Here is a 16,646-nt window from a genome sequence, read left to right on the forward strand (position 1 = left end):
CTTTCATACCTGTTAAGTTTCATGCCAGTACTCTGGTTTGCTCTCTCTCTCTCTCTCTCTCTCTCTCTCTCTCTCTCTCTCTCTCTGTGTGTGTGTTAAAGAGCCGCTGAGCTAACAGCTGACAGGCCGGGAACGCACAAACACACAGTATTTCTGACGGCAGACACGTGAACTAGGAGAACGTTTTTCTCGTATTTCTGATGCGCTTGAACCACATGTGACAGATTAAAACGGCTTTAACAGACACATTTTCTAAGTTGTGTCACAAAAACACTCTGTTATCCACTAAAAACGCTATTGAAACCCATTTTCGGAGCACAAATTACCAGTTGTACACGCTGTAAACGGAAGTTTTTAGCATTCTACCTGAAGACGCTGGTCGCTAAGGCACCCTCCATGCAGCAGCCATGAAAAAGGTCTATGCTGATCCTTAATACTGTAAGTGGGAACATCTGTGCTAATGCAAACAAGACTTGAACTCGTTCTTTGAGAGTTCAAAAAAAAAAAAAGTTACGTGTCAATGTAAAATCTAATTCACAAAGATGTAGAGACTATTTACAGTAGGGATGGGAAGATTAACCGATATGTATCGATACGCGGTCATGCGCGTGCACGATGCGAGTGCATCGGTTGAGCAGCAGAGGATGAATGAAATTTTGGAAGCAAATCGAGATGCATCGTTTTTTGCGAGATGCATCGATTTTTCCGAGATACAGCTTATGTTTTTAATATAGAATGTATTTTTTATTTATTAACAAGTGTTGTCAACCTGTTTTTGGCGCATAATTTAATCGACCTACATAAAGTATGCCTTAGCAACGGATTTGCGGATGTGCACACACTACAACTCAGTGTATCAGGTGTGCGGATGAAGCTAGTGGTGCGCCCTCAGCAAGCGCGAGAAGCAAAACAAACATTTTATTCCCCACTGAGTTTTAAATCTAAAGTATGGCAAGCAACATTATGGATTTAAGGATGGATGACATGACAGGACAGATGCAATTTGCAAAATGTGCCGCGCATCTGTAAAATACGCGGGCAGTATGACTAATCTGATATCTCACTTGAAGCGGCGCCACGGTGTTGTTGTGAAAGCATCTTCCAGTGTTTCTGCATCCCCGGCTTTCGTACTGCTTCAACCAGCTCCAAAAGTGGTGAGAAAAGCATTGAAAGTTTTTTTTTCCATGCGCAACAGTTCTGCTCGCTCTACGCCAATAACGAATGCTATTGCATTGTTCATCTGCAAAGATATTCACCCTAGTGTCACGGAGAACGAAGGTTTTAAACACCTCCTCCTGTTAATTTTTATTTAATAATAATAATAATAATATTAATAATAATAATGATAAAAATAATTGGGTGTCACGGTGGCACAGTGGGTAGTTTGACCACCTCACAGCAAGAAGATTGCTGGTTTGTTATATTTTTATTAGCCTGTTGTTTACAGTGACAGTGATGTTTCAAAGCAGCATAACACTGCTAGTTCACGACCTTAAGTTTTGAATAATCAGTGGCAAAATATATCTTTGTAAAACTTGTTTTCATAGTTGAAAAGTTAAATCACAATTCTTGTTGTGCAATGCTAAATTTATTTATGTTGAAATAGTGCAAATATATACATATTTTTTAATATATATTGCACTTATACATTCTGTTTATCTTGAAAATACTTAAATAATATGTGCTATATTATCTAAAATGGCCCTCTACTGTAAACTGACACTCTGGCTCTGAGAGAAAAGCCAGTTTGTAAAAAAAGTCTTGGTTTTGCTTGGTTTATAAATAATCAAACTCATTCAATGGCACAGCATCCTCTTTCACATCATCTCATAAACTTGATCTAATTAGTTAGTGCTGAAATATCGCATCGTATCGTGATATGGGTGTGAATCGTATCGTGTTGCATCGCAATATGTCACAAATGTATCGCTAATATATCGGATCGTATTCTTTGAATCGAGATGCGTATCGGATCGGCATTATAGCTTAGATGCCCAACCCTAATTTACAGACATACAAAATCTGAATTTTGATAGACAGGAAGGGTCCCGAGACATCCGAAGTCCAAATAAGAAAGCAAAAACTTCAACGGTTCAACTAATTATCTGAAGGTCCAAAAACACTTTGTGCAGCAAAGAAAAACTATAAATATGATTTTATTCACCTATATCTTCTCTTCGTCATCAGGCCAGGGTGTGTGTTTACCCAAATGTTGTGTTAACTGTAGTAAATGCACACCATGATGTGACAAACACAGGCAAATAAAGTTGTTTGTACACGTTTTTGGTGTACAAAATTGTTCTTGGAGCTTCACATTTAAATCCCCTAAAGACACATGATAGTTTAACAAGGTTTTTGGTTCCTTTTCTGGACTTTAAGCATCGCAGGTTAATTGCTGTCTATGGAAGACTGCTACAATGCAACCCTGCTACTCAGTTTAGCTATTTATCACTGGCCATAAGCATTTAGCATTGGCCATTTCATTCGCATTGAGCAATGTGTATCGACTCTATTCCTATGTATTCCGTCTTTCGGATGAGACGTTAAACCGAGGTCCCGACTCTCTGTGGTCGTTAAAAATCCCAGGATGTCCTTCGAAAAGAGTAGGGGTTTAACCCTGGCATCCTGGCCAAATCTGCCCACTGGCCTCTGTCCATCATGGCCTCCTAACCAACCCATATTCCAATTGGCTTCATCACTGTCTCCTCTCCACCAATCAGCTGGTGTGTGGTGTGCGGTCTGGCGCAAAATGGCTGCCGTTGAGTCATCCAGGTGGATGCTGCACACTGGTGGTGGATGAGGAGATTCCCCCCCACTGTGTGTAAAGCGCTTTGAGTGCCCAGAAAAGCGCTATATAAATGTAAGGAATTATTATTGCTGTATTTTTATATATATATTTTAACAGATTGATTCATTTTTGACTTTGTTTGATAGGACAGTGGTTTGACAAGAAGTGAAGTGGGAGAGAAAAGGGTGTAGGATCGGGAAGGTCCACGAACTCGGGACGCACCATATGTTAGCGTGTTAACCACTGGGCTATTGCACCGACAGTATCGATTGTTTTCACAGGAAGGGTTTTATTCTGTCAATCGTAGAACTACTAGAAACATTTGAGACACTTAATAGAGACATTTGCACACTGTGGGCCAGATTTACTCAAGGACACCCTCTTTCAGAAGTCATAAACTGCTGGTTTGTCATCCTAAAGACACACAGTGACTATAGTTAAAGAGTGCCGTAAACCTCAAATTGCCGTCTGAAATTTTCTTCTACGATGAGCATTTTTCTAAGCCTCTTAAGTTGTATGTTCAGTTACTTCATGTTGAAAGTGAAGAAAATACCTTATTATTTACGATAAAACTAAAATTTATAAACCAAGACATAGGAGCCTGAGAAAAAAGGAAATATTAGAAGAAAATTTCAGATGGCACCTAGAAGTTTTTGCATCTGAACTCTTCAAATATAGTCACTGTGTGTCTTCAGGATGTCCTACCAGCAATTCATCGCTGCTGAAAGAGGGTTTCCATGAATAAATCTCGCCCAAAAGTGTGCAAATGTCTCTATTTTAACTCTATTGGTCACTGAAATACATGCAACAAGCAACACATTTGAGCATGCAGCCCTCCACAGTGGCATAGTCTAGATTTCTGTATGATGGTCTTTATATAGAATACGCGCTTCTAGGCCAATCCCAAATGTGTCAGGTCTTTTTCAGGACTCTGCTTAAAGTGGGCCAGTAAAAGTCCTGGTGGGATTGAGTGAGAATGGCCACTTCATTACAATAATTGCCATTTATTACTCATATTCAGATGACATAATAAGCATAGCATGTGGATAGATGTTTTAAATCTCTTTTATAAAATTTTATATGTTTTTAGATGGAAGAAAGCTTGTTGAAGATCAGTTTGAATGGCCCAGATTGTCAGTCGCTCCTCTGACTAATGATGTGCTCTAATTTTGCAGTTTTGTCGGCCAGTTTTGCCCACAGGCATCTAGACAGCATAAATGTCTCCACATATTATCAATAAAGGGTTTAGGGAGGAGAGACATGAATAAATTTATTATCTACATCAAAAATATTGCATAGAATCTTAGAGTAAAATTAAATACATATTTAGCATAAAACATACAAGGGATAAAAAGAATAAACTTATCTCATGAGAATAATGCAACAATGTTATTGTTTTAGGGAATGATATTATCATTTAAAATTAATATATAGTTGTCGATAATAAAGCTTATATATAAAGGAGCTCAATGAGACATTAATTTATTACCTAGAATTTAAAAACAGCATAACCATGTAGAATTAAACATGATACTTGTACTCATATTTTTTTTGCATATTATTATACAACGATATTGCTTTAAATGAAGGTTATTGTCATTAAAACTACAATATAATTGTCCATAATAGAGTCATTTATAAGATTAAATGTCTATAACATCCTGTAATAATGTCTTTTTTTAATGAAATTAAATAGCAGCTAAGACTATCAAATAATAAATAATAAATGTATGGTTATCAGCAAGGGACATGTAAGGGGGTCTATGGAGAAAAAAACAGTACACATAGGTATAATAAAACAAATTAATAAACATTTGGAATCAAATATGTATAAATATTGTTTTAGACTATATCAAAGGCATACCCTGCTCAGTTGATATCAGATCTAATACACAGTAAAAAAAATTGGAAAGAGGAAATATTGACTCCTTGATGTGAACTTTTAGTTTTTTTTCTTTCTTTTTTTTTTTTTTGCTCTTATCGTAAAGTTTCTTATTTATTATTATTATCTTTTTTTAAAGAATTTATTTTAATTTTTATTTAATTTTTAATTTCTTATTATTCTTTTTCTTTCAGAGGATATGTTTCTTTATTATATTTATTTTATTTTTAGGGGATAGTGGGAAAATAAGAAAAATAAGACAATCTGTCATTTTTCCTATGTTGTTTTGTATACTTTGTTTTATTGTCTTTTTAAACACCAATTAAAAAAGAAATATGTATAAATATTTACATAAAACCTTTAAAATATATATTTTTAAAAATAAATAAATATGTTTATAGAATTAAATATTACTTATGGCATAAAGATAATATAATGCTATAATCTTAATGTTTTTTTGTTTTGTTTTTACCAGTTACTAAATTTAAATTGATAATTGAGTGGCCTGTAATGTAAATTATACATCTAACTTAAAATATTTTAAATTAAATTAAAAAAGAATCTAGTGTTATATATTTATAATTACAATAATAGAGCAATATTATGCAATAGTCTTGATGCTTTTAATCGACATTTGTATTATTATCATATAATTGCCTGAGGAATTATCAAAGGGATCAAACTGATATTATCAACAAATTGCTATACTTTTTTGTATTTGAAATCTGTTACTTAGGGTCTGTTTTGCTGTATATTTCAGATGACAAATCCACTAGAAGGCGCTGTCTACACTTTTGAGTATCTGAAAGACAGACAGAAAACCTGTGTTTAGAATTCTGAAATGCACTGCACTGCGCGTCACCGAGCAGCGCTTCTGGTGTGTGACCTGCTTTAGGGTACGTTTTATTGCATGTTTCAGATGACAAATAAACTAGAGAGCCATGTCTACACTTTTGTTTATCTGAAATATGTTACTTGGGGTAAGTTTAGTTGTACATTTCAGATGACAAATCCACTAGAGGGCGATGTCTACACTTTTGCAAATCTGAAATACCTTACTTGGGATACGTTTTGTTGTACTTTTTAGATGACAAATCCACTAGAGGGCGATGTCTACACTTTTGAATATTTACAATATGTTACTTGGGGTACTTTTGTGCATCTGAAATGTTACTTAGGGTACGTTCTGTTACTACATAGTCACTGTGTTTTGAGGATGTCCTACCAGTAGTTCATATAATTTTCTATAATATTAATCAAAGTGATCAAACTGATATTGTTTTAAAAATGCCAAAAAAATAAGCTTTGAATTTTTTATTTTAAGCTTTATTTAAAGCTTTATATTTTTATAATATTATTATTATAATATATGAATATATTTATTATCAGAATAATAAGGTAATGCAAACATCTTAATGTTTTTAATGGATATTTGTATTATTAACATGTAATATTCTATAATATTAATTAAAGTGATCAAACAGATTCTATAAATAAAAATCCAAAACAAAATGTTTAAAATAAAATATGTAGAATTTAACTTAAATTAATTATAATTTAATTTAAGTATAAAAACAGAAATATAACACAATCAGATTATTTAATCTGTATTGTTTTAACACGTTTTAAAGGTGATGCACTTCTAAACATCAGACTTTGACACTGAGATTTGTCTGGTTATCCATTAGCAGAATGCATGTGAAGAGTCTCTGCACACACACTCCTATTCAAACACAGGCAAAACCAGCCCGACAGCAGCTTTAGCAGGACTGACCGCTGACTCACTCATTTGATTAGCTTGACCAGATCCTTCTTTTCAAACACCTGTCTCTTCTTATGTCCAAATGCTGTTTGTGTGAATCAGGCCAGACGATAAACCTCTTACTCCTCAAAAGACCAAATGTTACAGCGCAGAAACACAACACTCCATATATTTTCATTAATGATAAATCACTCAATTTGATGGTAGAATTTATTTCTTCTTTTTTTCAACAATTTACGTGGTAAATAACAGTGAAAATTATTTATTAATTTTTTATTCTAGCAACCAGCAAGAAAACTTTAACTGGAAAGCGGCTACAACTCGAACCCCCTTCGAAATCTGAATGGTTGGATATTGTATCTAATGTTCAAAATATGGAGAGGATGACATTTTCTTTAAAACTACAAATGGGCAAACACCTGCAATATTGTTGTAATGGGTTGTAATTATGCCTTTACAGTGAGTAGACTAATCATTATATGTATAGTTCACTAATATTCAATACGTCAACATTTCTTAAGGTGCTGAGGGCTTAAAATTTTCATCAGATGTTGATAACAACCAAGAAAATACATATATGAAAAGTAAAGAAATCTAATTAGTTTACAAATTATGTTATTTTTAAAAATATTGGTGCAGGGATTGAATACATGAAGAAAGGGAGATGTAGAAAGTCAGGGAAAGCCAAGACAGCAGCTAAAATCTCTCAGTAGTTCTTCAGCAACCCTCTGCCCTTCCTTAGTGAAAATTAATATTAGGTGCACAAATCAACTAGAGGGCGATGTCTACACTTTTGAGTATCTGAAATGATACTTGGGGTACATTTCGTTGCACATTTCAGATGACAAATCCACTACAGGCCGCTGTCTATACTTTTGCATATCTGAAATATGTTACTTGGGGTATGTTTCATTGCACATGTCAGATAACAAATCCACTAGAGGGCGTTATCTACACTTTTGCATATCTGAAATGCGTTACTTGAGGTACATTTTGTTGCACGTTACAGGTTACAAATCCACCGGAGGGCGCCGTCCACACTTTTGCGTATACATAATGCATTACTAAGAGGATGTTTCGTTGCACATTTTAGGTGACAAATCCACTAGAGGGCAATGTCTAAATTTTTGTGTATCACTTAGGGTACATTTTGTTGTATATTTCAGATGACAAATCCACCAGATGGTGCTGTCTACACTTTTTCATATCTGAAATATGTTACTTGGGGTATGTTTTGTTGCAGGTTTCAAATGACAAATCCACTAGGGGGCGATGTCTACACTTTTGCGTATCTTAAATGTGTTACCTAGGGTAAGTTTCATTGCATGTTTCAGATGACAAATCCACAAGAGGGTGCTGTCAACACTTTTGCGTATATGAAATACATTAAATTAAGGGGACGTTTGGTTGCGCGTTTCAGATGACAAATCTACAAGAGGGCACTGTGTACACTTGTATTTCTGAAATACATTACATAGGGTACGTTTTATTGTACTTTCATATGACAAATCTATTAGAGGGCGCTGTCTACACTTTTCCGTAACTGAAATATGTTACTAAGGGTACATTTTGTTGTACATTACAGATGACAAGTCCACCAGAGGGTGATGTCTACAGTTTTGCTTATCTGCAATCAGGGCCGGAGTGGGACACCTTTTCAGCTCTGGAGTTTCAAGCCTCAGACCGGCCCACCTCAGTTCACGACTGACTATATTAAAATAAGTAAATAAATAAATATTTCCAAATCAGTTTCTAATGACACTATCACGTCTTTTTTTTTTTTTTGAGAAAACAGCTGCTTTAGAACTTCAAATGTTCAACAATCCTAACAGTATTATATGTCTTATCAATAAAAATGAAAACAGTAAATTACTCTAACAAGGATCGAACCCGGGTCCGCGGCGTCTTAACCTAACGTGCTATCCGCTCGACACACACACACACACACATACACATATATGTTTTGTTATATTTTGTTATTCTGCGATATACACACACACACACACACACACACACACACACACACACATATATGTTTTGTTATATTTTGTTATTCTGCGATATACACACACACACACACACACACACATATATATATATATATATGTTTTGTTATATTTTGTTATTCTGCTATATATATTCTGCTATAAAATTCTTTATTAAAATAATGAATAAAAAGGCTGTGGTCAAGTAAATAAATAAATTTAAAAAGTGTGATTGCTGAGAGCAACAGATTCTGGAGCTAGGGACACCGGCCCTCGCGGCCAAAAAGCGGACCGGCCCACCGGGAATTCTCCCGGTCCTCCCGATTAGCCAATCCGGGCCTGTCTGCAATACGTTTCTTGAGGTACGTTTTGTTGCACGTTTCAGATGAGACATTCACTACAGGGCAATGTCTACACTTTTGTGTATCTGAAATATACTACTTAGGGTATGTTCTGTTGTACATTTCAGATACGCGTCCATCTCATACACCTTATACTGCCCTGTGTGTTCATTTTACCTAAAAACTGCAGTCCAAGGTATGTTGGAATATGTAGATTTTTTTTTTTTTTTTTACAATTTTGCAGAAATGTAGTTTGAGGCACATATTTTCAATGAGCCTGTCTTGCAAAACTTTTTGTGCAAAAAACAAATAGACTAACTTTTAAAACGAGCTATTAACTATTAAAACTGAACTGAAATATGAATGCAGCACAGACCAAAGACATCTAAATGAAACAAAACAAAATATAATGTCACAATATGCTATTTCAAAAGGACAAAATGCTTCAGCATACTTGTGTATTGTGCATGTGTACAGTTTAAAAAATGATGGGTTGTCGAAACTCAAATATGGAAAACCAAACAAATGGGTTATGATTAATCCAGCATTTCTTCAGAATGAAATGAAGGAATCAAAGGCACTATTTTGAAGATTTTCGCAAATTCTCAGCAGATGAAACATCACAGTTTCATCAGAAAATATGACTGAGCAAATCAATGAAATCAAAATACACAACCTGTATACACTTTACACAGTTCATGCATTCCTTGGGAATCGAACCCCCAACATGGGCATTGCTAAATTATTTTAATAAAATAAAAATAAAAATTCAATAAATAATTTAAAGACTGTTTTGATCTTATACATCATTTAACAGCATGCTAGACCACACTTGGGACTTATAATACTTTCAGTTATGCCATTTATTACACTTAGATTGGGCTATATTGTCCTCCAAAATTGGAAAGCCCCACAAATACAGATGCATTTGGGTAAGAATGACGAACAAATTAGACAGGTTATTAAACCCTGAAGCTGTCTCAGTGAAACTGTTGACATCATCAACATGCACAACGGTCTCTTCAGATGTCAAATACTCATATTGCTCTGAATTTACAGAATACCTCAAGGCTGTAACTGATCTTCAGACCAAAAGTTGCTGAAACACACAGTTGGTGTGCAGTTACTGTATCTGTTTTCCTGAGAAATGTCAATATCACAAACACACACGACCCAAAGTGCACATTTCACATTATAGCAACCCTTCATTTATTCGAAATTCAATTCAACTTTATTGACCTACATCAGGTTGTTTATCTTTAAATTTAGCGTTTTTATAAAAATGATGCAGTGCCACAATATTTCTACACAATATTTATGTCTGTTACAGGAGTCACTGTGTCAGATTAAATGACTCCTTAATTCTTTTTGCTTGTGGACAAGAAACATGTCAGGCTACACCTTTCTTCTTAACCAATCATGACCTGCTGTCTTTAATGACGTGGTTATGTCGTCGAGAAGGCCGAACAAGCAACTGACCTCTGCAAACAAGAGCATAAACAAAAAATGACTACCGAAGCAGATTTAGCACTGGCTGACTTGATATCAGAAAAGCCAAACCCACAACTCCTCTTTCATTTTCTCTTTCATTTCAACATGTTTAATTGCTGTGTGCATACTTTAAGAGTTCCTGGGCTGCTACTGGTCAGTGTGGGGTTGCACAAAATGTTATTTCTGCATTGATATCACAATGTGATCATTCGCGTTGAGTCTGGATTATAGTTGATCATGTGTGTTTTTGATGCCTGCGACTGTATAATGATTTTAAAAGCTTTTAGGCTAAAGAAATTTTATTATTTCTAACTTTAATAACAATGAATGTTATTGAATTGTTTTTATTTTTATCATTCAGTAAGTGTATTTGAATATTGTTGGACTCTGAAAATGATAATTCACTGTTTATTTCAATTGTATCTTTTACTTATATATATATATATGTGTGTGTGTGTGTGTGTGTGTGTGTGTGTGTGTGTGTGTGTGTGTGTGTGTGTGTGTGTGTGTGTGTGTGTGTTTGTGTGTGTTTGTGTATATATCGCAGAATTACAAAATATAACAAAACATATATATATATATATGTGTGTGTGTGTGTCTGTGTTTGTGTGTGTGTGTGTATATATCGCAGAATAACAAAATATAACAAAACATATATATGTATATGTGTGTGTGTGTGTGTGTGTGTGTGTGTGTGTGTATATATCGCAGAATAACAAAATATAACAAAACATATATATGTGTGTGTGTGTGTGTGTGTGTGTGTGTGTGTGTATATATCGCAGAATAACAAAATATAACAAAACATATATATATATATATATATGTGTGTGTGTGTGTGTGTGTGTGTGTGTGTGTGTGTGTGTGTGTGTGTGTGTGTGTGTGTGTGTGTGTGTATATAGCAGAATAACAAAATATTGCAATGTTCAATTTTTCTAATGTCGTGCAGCCCTAGGTGAGTGTCACAGATCATGCAACATACAGTAGGGGAACAAGAACGTTTAACATGCTAGTTTTTCTGATAGTGAAGAGTCCCAGATGCAGAGTCAGGTGTTGTCAAGTATGAGTACACTATTGACCTGTTTCCACTGAGTGGTACAGTATGGTTCGGTACACTTTTAAGGCCGTTTCCACTGTCCAAAACTACCTCAACGCGAACCGTACCATACCACTTTTTGGCTACCCTTTGCAAAGGGTACCTAGCCTGGCAAAAGGTTACTAAAAGGCAGAGCTAGACACACAGCTGAACGCTATTGGTTTACAGATACGTCACTCACTCGTGCAACAAGCCAAAATGAAAACAAAAGAACCGCCATGTTTTAAATACACAGCCGAGACATTATGCCATAATAATATATACATATAATAATGAGCCATGGTCGACCCAAGCTCAAACAAACCTTGTCGTCGTCTTGATGAACAACCACAAACCCAAGAAGAAGAGCAGACTCTGCCCTGTGCTCTGTATTTTTTTACAAGGCCGTCTAAAGCGCCAGAGATTTTGCTTTCTTGCTTGTGCTCGTCGCACATCTTTATTTGAAATAACGAACTTCTTGAGCTGATGATAATAACGTGTGCGTGATTACTGAAGTGCTTCTGACATCAGATCCTTTTAGAAATGGACAAACGCGAGAGTGAAGCGCAAAAAGACAAAGGAGAAGCCGGAAAAAAACAAAGGATCAAATGATTCTTTTAGCAACCTAAAACATGAACAAACTGCCATGTTTAACTATTATCATCACTTCCAAAATCATTTAAATGTACGGTATTTTAAATGTGGGTTAGAATCAGTGGTGTAAAGTAACAAATTACAAATACTCAAATGACTGTAATTGAGTAGTTTTTATCAGAAATTGTAATTTACCAAGTTTTTTTTTTTTAATGTGTACATTTACTTTTCCTTGAGTACATGTTTAGTGCAGTAAAATTTTTACTCACTACTTTCCTTCAACCTTCAGTCACTACTTTTTTTCTTGTCTATTAGATTAATCAGTCCTGTGATTCCTGTCCAATCAAACTGCACATAGAAAGTGAATCGCATCATAATGAACAACCGCAAGACATTGGTGCTTCATAAATGCAACAAACCATTTGAAAGTTTTTTGAAAGAAATTTGTGCAGGAAGATGTCCAAAATCTTTACACAAAATGATCGAGAGACTTTACAGACTGCACATCACTGATGAGATGAAGGATGTTTAATGTATGAGGACTGAAACCACCAAATGTCCTCAAACAATTATAAATGCACTACAGAATGTTACGTTTACACATCCATGCACAAATGACATGTACACGCATGAGCCGTTCACATCGTAATACTCAACACTCACTCCTCTTGAGTACTTTTAAAAGAGCTACTTTTTACTCATACTTTGAGTAATATTTACAACAGATACTTTTACTCTACTTGCGCTATATTTTTGGGTACTTGTAATGGTGTTGGTACTTTTACTTGAGCATGATTTTTTCAGTACTCTTTTCACTACTGGTCAAGATAGGCCAAACTTACATGGCACACACGTACTGTATAATTTTTTACATCTGGGACAAATACTACATTTTACATCTGGCCCAAGTCTTGTGTGCCACCTTAAAGACGGTTTTACCTCTGCCAAACCCGGGCCAGTGCTGGATGAATGCCTGCTGTGCCCGATTTATGGCAAATCAGGGCCATAGTTCTTTGCTATCTGTGTTGATCTGAGTGAACATGCCAAACCACTAACCTGACAATAGATGACAATTAATGAAAAAGCAGAAATACGCTGGCACACAAAGACACAACGTGGTGCTGAGCAACTTTATGCTTCTGACACATGCTTGTAAACAAATGCATATCATTGGTCAGCCATCTTATAACGGGGTGCATCAAAGCAAAAAACAAACCCAAGGCATTTTTTGTTTTAATTGTGCAGTTACACCTGTAATTTTGTGTGTTTTTGTGAAGGCTCACATTGTCACCCTTTGTTAGTCCCAAGGCATTAAACAACGATGATAAACGCTGTCAAAAAAAGTAAAATGAAACTCTCCATCGAATCCACCATCCTCACTGGTTAGTTAAACACATCACAACCATGACACAAACTTGCATCTCACCTCATAGACCTCGCGATATGGGCCTTTGGTGTTCCTCAGCCAGCAGCGGCTCAGTTCGCTCAACTCCACGATGGGCTGCACCTTCAGACGCACCGTGTCTCCAGATTGCCGTATCATCTCCACAATCTCATCTCTGCTTTTATTTTCCACATTCCTCCCATTGATCTCCACCAGACGGTCGCCCGGCACCAGCCCTAAGGTCGGGTCTTTGCTCCCAGCACCAGGCTCAGCAAAGTGGACGACCTTTCTGTAGAGCGACCCATCGGTCCGCTGGTCAACCATAGTGGTGCGCCGAAGAGAAAAGCCAAAATCGCCTGTGTTGCGACGTTGAATTTCCAGCTCTCTTGGTGCAGGAACCTGTGGAGGTGCCACAGCCGGTAATCGCAAATCTGCCGGGAATGTTCGGTCCACTATTTCTGGAATCTGGACGATTTTTGCGGGGCTGGTTTGGTGGAAAGAATGTAGTGCCGACTGATTGAATACCTTGACCTCTATTTGGGGTGAAGCAATGGCGGAGTTCTGCCCTGATGGAGCAGTTGACCCTGAAGGGCTTTCCTCCTTGCTCCTCTGTGAGAATGAATATCGCTTTAGCATGTTCTCTACCTGTGAATTCTGCTTGGTAATGGAGTCGAACTTTGCCGCCTGTTCTTTGACGGATGACCGGCGGACATCCTGCTCCCCTTTAATGTCATCACTGGAACTCGTGGGGGTAACGGAACCCTGATAGAAGACAATATTCAATAATTCAGTATATCATGATAATGAACATGCACAAATTGGATATCATATGCACTTCAAAATACTGTGAAGAACATATACTGTTGAAACGAATTGCATTTGCAGTGGTGTTCATAACAGCGCCGAATGCTTGGAGACTTAATTGGTTAGCTGAATAGTTAAAAAATTTTCAGATGTTAATCTGTCCTGTTACATCAACAGTTACCATTAATTAAATTAACTTTACAATGAAAAAATTTTATTAAACTTGGGTAATGTTAATTACTTAGTTACCTTAACTGCAATAATAAGTTTATGACAAATACAATTAATATGTTTTTTAAACCTAATATAAACATAGTAACCTTAAAAAATTGGCTTTTCTCGCTATTGATTTTAACCTATTAACTCTCTACTGAGACTTGATTGTAATGTGTCACCTATTGCAATTAATAATCCCTTTGCAATTTAAATTTATGAAAGTTAACTTGTTTAACTTGTTTACTGGCCACTTTATTAGGTACAACTTACTACTACAGGGTCGGGAACACTTTTGCCGTCAGAACTGCCTTAATCCTTCATAGCATAGATTCAATAAGGTACTATAAATATTCCTCAGAGATTTTGGTCCATATTCACATGATAGCATCACACAGTTGCTGCAGATTTGCCAGCTGCACATCCATGATGCGAATCTGCCGCTCCACCACATCCTAAAGGTGCTCTATTGGATTGAGTTCTGGTGACTGTGAAGGACATTTGAGTACAGTGAACTTGGTGTCATGTTCAAGAAACCAGTATGAAATTTTTTACGCTTTATGACATGGTGCGTTATCCTGCTGGAAGTAGCCATCAGAAGAGTGGTACACTGTGGTCATAAAGGGATAAACATGGTCAGCAATAATACTCAGGTAGGCTGCGGTGTTGACACGATGCTCAATTGGTACCAATGGGCCAAAAGTGTGCCAAGAAAATATGGCAGGATGGATCCATGCTTTCATGTTGTTGACGCAAATTCCTACTCTTCTATCTGAATGTTGCAGCAGAAATCGAGACTCATCAGACCAGGCAACATTTTTCTAATCTTCTATTGTCCAATTTTGGTGAGCCTGTGTGTATTGTAGCCTAAGTTTCCTGTTCTTAGCTGACAGGAGTGGCACCAGGTGTGATCTTCTGCTGCTGTAGCCCATCCACCTCAAGGTTGGATATGTTGTGTGTTTAGAGATGCTCTTCTGCATACCTCGGTTTTAATGAGTGTTTTTTTTAGTTAATTTTGCCCTTCTATCAGCTTGACCCGTCTGGCCATTCTTCTCTGACCTCTGGCATCAACAAGGCATTTGCTCCCACAGAACTGCTGCTCACTGGATATTTTCTCTTTTTCGGACCATTCTCTGTAAATCCTAGAGATGGTTGTGTGTAAAAATCCCAGTAGATCAGCAGTTTCTGAAATAATCAGACCTACCCGTCTGGCACCAATAATCATGCCACTTTCAAAGTCACTTAAATCCCCTTTTTTCCCTATTCTTTTGCTCGCTTTGAACTGCAGCAGATCATCTTGACCATGTCTATATGCTTAAATGCATTGAGTTGCTGCCATGTGATTGGCTGATTGGAAATTTGCGTTAACGAGCAGTTGGACAGGTGTACCTAATAAAGTGGCCGGTGAGTGTACAACAATACAAAACATCAAATGTTTTTGTTTTTTTTATACCCTTTAAAGTAATTTTTTTCAGGTTAGATCAATATCGTGATAATACCATATACATGATAAATGCTTCAGCAATTAATTACAACGAGAAAATTTGATTGGGAAATATTTTACCTGAGAGTAGAGTTTCCTGAGGTCTACATCTGCCAGACTGAGTTCTGTGTTTCGGACCACCTTAATGGGAATGGGACTGGAAATCTCCAGCTTCCCTTTCGTCTCCCGTTTAGAGTTGCTTCGATGAAGATGAAAGAAACCTCTCCTCACGCTCATTTCCTCCAGACTCTTCAGCTCGGCCTGGGACATTCGCTCTTTTTTCTCCTTCTTCTCCTTTTTCTCTTTTTTCGCCCCATCTTTTTCCTTGTCTTTATCTTTCTTGATCAGGTGAAACATGATTGGGGCCTAAATGTAGAATTCAGCAGACGTCGATCTCTTCACGGCATACAGATCAGTGTTGGCGTTCAGTCATGACCTGCTCCAGCTCCAGAGCACCAAGGTCACCTTAGCAACTGGTGAATCCCTCCTCTATAACAACAGATTGATGAACAGAATGCTGTTTTAGTGCCTTCTCTCTTTCTCACTGCATACAGGAGGCATGCACATGTTAAAAAGACTGAAAAATAATAAATAAAATAACAATAATAATGTAATAATAGGGCGCAACGGTGGCCCAGTGGTTAGCACTGTGGCCTCAAAGCAAGAAGGTTGCTGGTTCAAACCCTGGCTGGGTCAGTTGACATTTCTGAGTGGAGTTTGCATGTTCTCCCCGTGTTAGTGTAGGTTTCCTCCGGGTCCCCTACAGTCCAAACTCATTGAATTGAATGAACTACATTGGCTGTGGCATATGAGAGTATGTGAATAAAACAGTACATGAAATAAA

At 36.7% G+C, this 16,646-nt stretch overlaps 1 protein-coding gene across 5 annotated transcripts in view; it reads right to left on the reverse strand.

The window, feature by feature from the left end:
* myo18aa (myosin XVIIIAa) overlaps positions 1-16,646 on the reverse strand; it is a 122,287-nt gene that overhangs the window by 103,572 nt on the left and 2,069 nt on the right. For all 5 annotated transcript variants that reach the window (XM_073915088.1, XM_073915081.1, XM_073915086.1 and 2 more), the window contains exons 2-3: positions 15,884-16,291; positions 13,345-14,064 (exon numbers count right to left, since the gene is read on the reverse strand). In XM_073915088.1, the coding sequence (XP_073771189.1) occupies positions 13,345-14,064; positions 15,884-16,159 (996 nt within the window). In that variant the 5' untranslated portion in view covers positions 16,160-16,291. The remainder of the gene's footprint in view (positions 1-13,344; positions 14,065-15,883; positions 16,292-16,646) is intronic.

This window comes from Danio rerio, chromosome 10 (assembly GCF_049306965.1).
Source record: "Danio rerio strain Tuebingen ecotype United States chromosome 10, GRCz12tu, whole genome shotgun sequence".
Lineage (NCBI taxonomy): Eukaryota > Metazoa > Chordata > Actinopteri > Cypriniformes > Danionidae > Danio > Danio rerio.